At 36.1% G+C, this 9,339-nt stretch overlaps 1 protein-coding gene across 2 annotated transcripts; it reads right to left on the minus strand.

Moving 5' to 3' along the window:
- On the minus strand, positions 1–4,428 carry LOC113699284 (uncharacterized). Of its 2 annotated transcripts, XR_003450396.2 has the most exons (7): positions 4,264–4,428; positions 3,963–4,115; positions 3,678–3,866; positions 3,517–3,582; positions 834–1,072; positions 456–513; positions 1–364 (listed from the first exon to the last, which is right to left on the minus strand). XR_003450396.2 is itself a non-coding variant. In XM_027219549.2 (5 exons), the coding sequence occupies exons 3-5, from the start codon at positions 3,723–3,725 to the stop codon at positions 983–985; spliced, it is 204 nt and encodes a 67-aa protein (XP_027075350.1). In that variant the 5' UTR covers positions 3,726–3,866; positions 3,963–4,115; positions 4,264–4,428; the 3' UTR covers positions 728–982. The 2 variants fall into 2 exon arrangements, 1 of the variants encoding a protein (XP_027075350.1); XM_027219549.2 differs by lacking the exons at positions 1–364; positions 456–513 and having other exon boundaries at positions 728–1,072.
- Between the last annotated feature and the right edge of the window lie 4,911 nt (positions 4,429–9,339).

Here is a 9,339-nt window from a genome sequence, read left to right on the forward strand (position 1 = left end):
TGCTCAAAGCAAGTACTAAAATCCCAATAAAGTACCGAAAGATTCTCATTTACAATAACTTGAAAGACTTTCTTGTGCACAAACAAAAAGACTCTCATCCCTAACAAGTTGAAAGAAATGCTAAAAGTCAGGTAATGTAATTGTACAATATTAGCAACGATCCGCGAGAGGTATAGTATATATATAGTACATTGTTTGGGTTCCTATAAAGCAGGATATTAAAACCGAGCAACCCATACCATCAGCAAACTAATCAAAGTGAAGTCAGCTCCATGAATTTCTGTCTAATGTGATAATTGTTTGCACCAGTAAAGTACTTTACGGGCATTTTCTTTGAACATAAGAAGTTCCATGTTCCTCAAACCTGTTAATCGAGAGATAAAACAGACTGAAAATGGGGAGAAAAAAAGAAAAAAAGTTGAATATTGAAAGGTAGAGTGGATGTAAAAGCTTACTCAGATTTTGAAAACCACATTTGCTGAAAGGAACCAAGTGCCGCCAATATACTCCCACCTATCCAAACACTGAATGCGACAGGTTAGTCAACAATGCATGGCACTGGCATGCAAAATTACTTCTTGCTACAAATGAATAAAGCTAGCTTAGATTCTGCCCACAGGCAAGGGCTTAGAAGTGAAACCAGTTAACTTGATTAACACCTTCTTGGTATAATGCCAGAGGTTCAGCATCGTTTGTAACTTCATTAGAAACTATTGTCATATGCATATTTGGCCAAAGTTTTCATAGAAACAGATACTCATTCAAAATAGATAGCAATTTCACATTTAGTGCTTCAAACATTAGTAGAATCATAATAGAAATGTATGGCTTACCTTAGCCAGAAGATGAAGACCATGTTCAATAAGTATGGAAACAGCAATCGAGATGAAACAAACAACTACCACTGCCCATGTTGATGTATGCTCAAGAGTTGTCTCCTCATTTCCACTTCCTTCAGCCATCTCTAGGTGGAGCAGTCCGGCTATGCTTTAGTAGAGGTTAGTGCCAATCCTTCAGAAGAAGAGAAAACAGCCGAGAAATTGAAGGGATGAAGAAAAGTGTATCCAGTGATCTGGGGAAACAGAAATTTTTTTTCCAATTCTTGAGCATTTGAGATTGGAAAATGATAGGAAAAAAATTGCAACAATAATAATAGAATAACACCCCAGGAAATAGTTTGCGTTCAAGCAATTCAACCTACTGGAAATCATGTCATGCTAGAAATATAGCCTTTGGTCTATCAAATGCTATGGAAAAAATTATAGATATTGGACATAACTATGTACTGCAATTTCCTACTTGCAGTTCCATCACTATTGAGAGCAGTCCTCCTTCCTTTGCAAGGTCCACATTATATGGGACTTCGTAGTTCTTTGAAGTTGCTAGTTTTAACTGGTGAAGTTTTGCACCTATCCCTATGTGAGAGTTTGCTGAAGCTATTGCCCCATACTGCTATCTTGAACTTATACGGGAGTACAGAGGTTAGGAAACTTAATTGTTGCTACTTATCAGATGCCACCAAGAAAGCTATATCTTCAGTGCTTTTTGGTTTTGCTGTTACATTTCTGCTCCTTTTTCCAGTGCTTATGTTATCTTTAATTAGGACCCCCTAAAATAAGAATACAAGATTGTCAAACAGTAAAGGTAGAAGGGGTGTCAGACCTATATGCAACTCTGTAGGAAACTTTCCATTTGAGCTAAGGGGCATAATAAAATTGATGGCCATATTTCAAGAAATGCCATCTCCTCCTTGATAGCTGAAAAATGCTTTAGATTGACGTCTGAGGCATAAATGTTTAGAGATCTACCATTTTCTTCTTAATGGATCTTCTTAGTAGATCTGTCCAGGTTCAGTCAATCTTTTCTGTTCTTTCTCCACTATGTTTGGTTGATATTGCAGTTTAGACTGTTGGACTTGATCAAACTGTCCTTTGATTTTTTGTACATCGAAAACTAGGATTCTTTTTTCTTTATTCCTTTTTTCTCAAAATTTTTTGGACACAAAATCACGTATGTACCTAACACTAACCTGGTCCTGTCACCTATGTTTTGAAAATTTGGAAAGTGGGGTATGTGATTGTTTATTGTGAGAACCAAGTTCCAGAAACGCCTACAATATAGTTTTGTTATATGAAGACTTAGTTATAATGCTATCCCCTTTAGGAAGGTTTTTGTAGAATGTTAGAGGAGCATCTTATGCACTAAACTGCTGCCAGTTTTGCCATTCTGGAATTAGTTATGCAGCTCGGGATGATATTTGTAATTTCTGTATTTATGGTTGCCTATGCAAACTCTGTGTATGGATTGCTCAAGGTGTCGCAGTTTTGGGGAGCGTAGCATTGTACTCCCAATCACTAACTGGTGCCTGAACAGCAAACATTGTCAACAAGCTGAAACTAAAGCTCGTCGTCCATGCAACATTACATACAGTAGTGATCACAGTACCAACACTGTCAAGTAATACACTGAACAAAAGACAGTATGACTAAGCAGATTAATCATTCTCCTTTAAACATCAGATAATATATATTATGTTTGACCAACTACAAGGGGCATTTGTCACGACAAAAGGGACGAGTGTGGATGCAGACACAAAAGTGCACAGATTCAGGAGCTCAGAGGCATGAGAGATTCTTAAATTTCTCTCTTTTATGAAAATGATGGTAGAACCACCAGCATGATCAGTCAGAACAGTGTTCGATACCAAGCATCCCTTAAGCTAAAGAATCATATGCTAGCAAAATTTAATCTTATTTCACACAAACATAACCATAGATGTTGTCCAAGTTCAAAGTTATAAACTTGTACATCAGATCAAAGCACTTCTTCGAAATCAGATTAAGGGATCATGCAAAATCAGGTCAGAACCTCACCAAAGGCAACCACGACAAGGAGACAAATTAAAGTTTCGGCATTTTGTCTATATACTCTCTCACACGAAAAGATAATTTTTAACTGCTATCCAACAGCATGATAAACTAGTGCTGATTGTATCACCAATTCAACATCACAGATGCATCAGAAGCTACAATCCCCATGACTCAAGCCTCTCAAATATCCATGTACGACTCATTATTAATACACCCCTATGCTGCCAAAGCCTACCAGTACTTCTTATAACACTCAACAAACTGAATCAGTTCCCAGTGATTACCAAGCACTAAAGTAAATTATACAAGTCTACATTCGGGTAGCGAATAAAGCAAGCTATGATTTATAAAGCCTAATCATTCTACGGCTTAATCCTCTAAAACCACTCTCTAACACTCAGTTTAAAAAACAACAAAATGCTACAGTCCTTTAATCTCATCCATGTAGTACCCTAAAGGGACTGTAAAACTCCCCAAAAAATATCAAATCTAAATGCACCATACATGTTCATTTCTGACTATGTAAACCCAAATCACCAACTAACAAAAAATAATTACCCAAAAAGAACTCAAAATCAGACAAAAGTAAACAAAAGAAAATTTTCAAAAAATTAGAGAAAAATAGAAAAATAATAGAGAATAATACCTTAAGATACTTAAGCTTCAGATTTCCATAGACGACTCCAAACATGAAGGCTGAAGCACGAGCCACCTGCCACCAGTTATACGAAAACGAAAAAAATCCAAATTAAATCAGACATCAATGAAATTGTGAGAAATTAAAGCTGGCGGAGGTAGATGGTTTACCAAGGCGAGAGTGCTGGTGCCGGAGTAGGGTCCAGGAGGAGGCGACATTTGCTGCTAATCGTTGAAATCGAAGAAAGAATAACTGCCCCAAATCTAAGGTCTCTCTCAGACTCAGAGCCCTAATTTTCGTCGGACACCAATTTGGAAATTAGAAATGTTGGGGAGATGGGCGAGGGCTTCCCTTAGCTCCTGCATTATTCAGTAAGGAAAAGGCCCAAAAACGTAACTCTTTTTGCAGGAAACCACCAACCAAAATTTACATATAGAAAAATTACAGAGTATAACCTGTTCATCGACGACATCGATATCTGCGAGCATGCGGCTGGATTTCTTACCGGAATTGCCTAATTCGTTTGCTAAGAAATAATTTCTGGAGAATCCGAACTCGTCCTCTTCAATGTCATGTTGTTCCATTTTCTGGTTTTGACGAACCTAAACCTGATGATGAGAGGGAAAGAGTAGGGGCGACGGGACGGCGGAGGTAGGGAGCAGAGGAGAGGAAAGTGGCCGAGAGAGGCAGAGGGCAAAAATTTAGGCAACCGAGAGAAATCAATTTAGGGCAAAAATTTATCATGCAATTACATACCTTCAATGGGAAAGTAAGGGTAGTTTGATTGCGGAGAGATTCAACAGGAAAAACTCTGCGGGAAAGCAAAATTTTGGCCAAGAGTTTTGAGAGACAGTTTGCCGAGAGAGAGACTTTGTGCGAGAGATAAAGAAGAAGCAAAATTTCACTGGGAGGCAAAATGAAGTTTTGAGATTTCACTAAGTGTTTTGGCAAAGGAATCTTCCGCCAAAATCCAACGACGTCGTTTTGTGTTTTAATTTTTTTTGGTGTATCTCACATTTTCATAAGTGTCATAATAGGGAGTCTAAAGGTACATTATTATTTTTATATCAAATAAAATAAAAAAAAATTAGAGTATATATTATTGAGTTGATAACTTGTGTCATGATAGAAGTTTTATAATGGCACAAACCAGCAAGTGTCCTTATAGATATGTCAGAAAAGATCATTTTTGTTGTAGTGTCTGGAACTTGAGCTCAATGTTCTTACATCGTTCTTGATAGCCCTGCTGCATTATACGCAGCTGAAACAAGTAAAGTGCATAAACAATCTAAGAAAGAGGGCAGAGTTTTCATTAGCAGCCCTCTCAATATGGCTCGAGATTTAAAAAAGTAGTGCATAAACAAGAATAATTTTGAAATAAATATAATGTTTTAGCTTTCCTTGAGTATCAAAGAAAATTGGTCGGAAGTAGGGGTGTAATCGAACCAAGTCGAACTCGAGTGCTATACTCGAGCTCGACTCGACTCGACTCGACTCATAAACACCAAAGCTCGAGCTCGATCGAGCCCAAAAAATCGATACTCGAAACTTGACTCGAAGAATTTCCTTTAGGCTTGAGACTCGACTCAATAAGGCTCGACCTTTAATCGAGCCTTATCAAGTCGAGCCTTATCAAGCTTTTTGACTCGATTTGACCAAAAAACCAGATCAAAGGTGACGTTTTGGGAAGATTCAAAGGCACGCAAGTAGCTATCAACTAGAGTAAATGAGGCATAAAATCTATGATTCATCGATACAAATACAACCAAAAGTATCCACATTCTACCTCCCATAGTTAGCATCTTTAACACCCCTAAAAATCAGATTCACCACAAAGAAGAATAGAGAAGAAAAAAGGGAAATTCCCACTTGCTGGATTGATGTCAATGAAACTTTCAAATTCAGCAATTACCCACCAACGGTAGGTGCCCACAAGAGCAGCAAAAACTGGATGATTCTAATTCCTCGGACCATAGTTCCTAAGTGTGCTGCGAAAGTACCCAAACTAACCAAAATTCCCCACAAAATTCCAAAACTCAGCAAAACATGAGCTGAGCCACCAAATTGAGAGACAAACAATTATGTCAAACACCACAATATCACTAATTATCTCAAACAGCCACAATATCCCAACTACCACAAGCTCAATTCAAGAAACCAATGCCAAGATCTATCCAGAAATTCCTTCGGCATTGCCTTCTAATCTTGAGCAACTCGTTGAATGTCTAGTGCCACTTTGCATTTTCTTGTCAACGATTCTGCCCGACTGGATTCAGAAGACATGAAGGTAGTAAGACATCCAAAACAACAAAGTGTGGTCTAAGAAGGAGCAGAAAAAGAAAAAGAATAAGCATGTGAGGTTGCTCAAATCTATAATCCAAATAAAAGCCAATCACAATTGTTGACTTTTGAGTTCCTTATATACTATAGCTGTATCACCTATGCTGACACCAAAAAAAGCATCAGGGAGCTACGTGCAACATTTCATATCTAAGGGGAGCTTCTAACAATTGTGCTAAACCTCAAGGAGGCATGAGAAGCCAAAGTTAGCAAGCAAAGTACACTACCTTCATGAATGGCAGAATATTGTTAAAAAAAAAAATCATGAACAATTGGTGATATCATTTCTAAATTGAGGTAGACATTATGACATGAACAATTGGTTACATTAAGCGACCCAACACTTCCGCAAGAACAAAAACTGGACAAAAATGGCATGATGACGAAGAAGGCAGACAGAAAACAATTTTTGAGAGCCATGCGGAATATTCGTTACTGTAAAACGAACAGAATAAGCAAGTAATAAATTTTCTGTTTGGTACTATGCTGCGGAATCAAGTGCTTATATAGGAATTAATTTAGTCACTCTTGAATTTTTTTATTTTTTTTTTACTGTATAAAAAAAAACATTTCATTCATTCATTCAAATCTCCAATTACAGCTTTACCCAAAGATGCAGGGAAATCATTCCACCGTACAATTCTACCTACTAATCCAAGAGAAAGGTTTGAAACAAACTATTTAAGCAGCTAAGTACTGCTATGGAAGCATGGATAGTCAATAAACCCCTATTTAGAGAACAGTTCAAAAATGATTTTTACAGCACCGAGGCACAGTCCAAGAAAGTTCGACAAAGCAAATCATCAAGCAAAGGATACCACAAGAGCTGCGGCGAAAATTACCAAGACACCAACTTTAACAAACTCAGAGTAACCAGATGCGGTAATCAATCATACTACATTAGAGCAGAGGCAGACATACCAGTAACCAGATGCGATGGCGATGGCGATGGAGTCTCACAGATGCGGCGAGCAACGGCGTCGGCGACGAACGAGAGACTGAGAGTGATGGAGTGAGGGTTTAGATCTAAATCAGTCAGAATCAGTGGTTGGTAAAGTGAATTTTTTGGCGAGGCTTTCTTCGAACAGAGAAGAAAGTATTTTCTTCCTTTTTTTAGACATTTTTTCATTTTAGGTCTTTTTACAATTATGTTATTACTTTTTTGCCATTATAGGATTTTATTATAAAGAAGAATATATTGTAAATTCCATATAACTTATACCCATAACGGTCATTTTATAATTATAATACATATATATTATTTAAATTATAAATATATTATTTAAATAACTCCGGCTCGTCGAGCTACTCAACGAGCCTCGAGCTGGGATATTTCGACTCGAAACTCAACTCGATTTTCATTCGAGCTACTTGAAACTCGGCTCGAACTCGGTCAACCCGAGTTCGAGCCGAGTCGTTGACCGAGCTACTCCCGAGCTACTCCCGAGCTACTCCCGAGCTACTCGCGAGTAGCTCGGCTCGCGTACATCCCTAGTCGGAAGGGCATGCTAGGTGCATTAGTTTTTTTTTTTTTTTTTTGGGAAAAGAAAAGTTTAAGTGTTTACATTTGAGGTCGTCATCGTGGGATGGGACATTTCTCGGGACAAGTATCTTTTTCTATTTTTTCATCGGGACAAGTATCTATTCTTACTAATTGAGCTTACACGAGCTGGTTGCTAAGAACATTAATTAATGAAAGAGAATGTAAACTTAAGTTGCTGTCCCAAAAAAAGTAAAGTAAAAGAAGGCATGGGTAAAAGAAGGCATGCTCTCGGAGTTTTAATATTATGATCAAGCATATTATAATTTTAAATTTGTTGTATAAGTTGATTTTTTGATCTATGTATCCGTGTCATGTTCTGATGTATTTGCTGTCATTCGTGCAAATACCAGAATGAAATTATTCCTTTTATAAAAAAAATAAAAAAGGAAGGCATGGGTATTAGTTTGTGAGGCAATGTAAATAATTTGATTGTGTACATTTATGAATACATATTTTATAAAATCAATACATATGTCCTTTACGATGAATAGTTTAAACATAACCTCTCATTATTATTTAATCAAAGGCTGCCCGTTTCCCTACTGTTCCTAACAACTTAAAAAATAGAATGAAGGAAGAAGCACTGCTCTTCGGATTTTAAAATTGACTTAAGTTATGGCCCCAAAAAATAAAATAAAAGAAGTCATGTTTATTAATTGGGATAATTTCAAATACCTCCCCTGAGGTTTCTGACAGTCTCACTCTCCTCGCTTGTAGTTTCAAGAATATCACAAACCTCCCCTGTCAGAATTTAGGTCTCATTTCTTACATCATCATGGCCAAAAAACTTAAATATCCTCACAAGTCAACTAATATTTCATGATTATCGGGACAAATACATTCCAACTCACGTAATTACTTTTTTTTACGCTATATTTAATCTCCCTTTTACATCTATACATAGTCAAATAACTAACACCTAACATGATATACATTTTTTTAACACCTAATCATTCCAAATTTATGCATACCATTACACTACCTTTTATAAATATACACAGTCAAGTAACTAATATCTAACATAATATATATATTTGTAAACTGATTGTACCTTATAGATCACCCCTTGTAAGGTGTTTATAGGCAAATTAGTATTAGTCATATAGATAAAATTACATACCCACTGCAACTTATAAGGAGATACACAAGTGGGTCAAAACACCAATAACCATTCCAAATGTATACATACCGTTGCACTATGCATATTGCAAATGCATATTGCTGCGATGACTAATTGCAATATGCATGTGAACAAATAACTACATGTTCAACAATTTCTATGCATCGTACTTGGTCGATAACATGGTGTACATTTTTTCAACCAGATTGTACATTCACTAAGTATTTATATACATGCTACTTATTGAAGTAAATTACCTCTCTACTAAATATTTAAAACACTCTCATAAGCACTAATAGTTGATTTAATATGCAATTGGAACAAATAACAATCTAATAAAAGCTTTTGATATAATATTATTGATGAATAAAATATTGTATATAAAATTAACCCTTTTTTCTAATTTATTTTTTATTTTTATTAGTTTTCATTATTTCACTAATATAACTTGTACACTTACCTCAGGGGCATTTATGGAAACAAAATTTCCTTTCTTTCTTGAAAACACTTTTTATGTTCACTTTTGACATCATGGGCTGATTTTGTTACAAAATCCTAAATCTCAGTGGAGGTTTGTGATATTTTTGAAACCACAAGGAAGGAAAGTGAGACTGTCAGAAACCTCAGAGGAGGTTTCTGAAATTATCCCCTATTAATTTGTGGTCAGTATGTAAATAGTTTTATGTAACGAATCTTCTGTCTCACTTCTTGTGCCACTTTCTGTCCATTTTTTTTATTGTATTACTATTTTTTTCATAAATATGATATTTTAGTTCATTTTTATTTTATATGGATCCAATAACTATTAATTGAATAATAACCAAAAATA

The sequence above is a fragment of the Coffea arabica genome, chromosome 1e, assembly GCF_036785885.1.
Source record: "Coffea arabica cultivar ET-39 chromosome 1e, Coffea Arabica ET-39 HiFi, whole genome shotgun sequence".
NCBI lineage: Eukaryota > Viridiplantae > Streptophyta > Magnoliopsida > Gentianales > Rubiaceae > Coffea > Coffea arabica.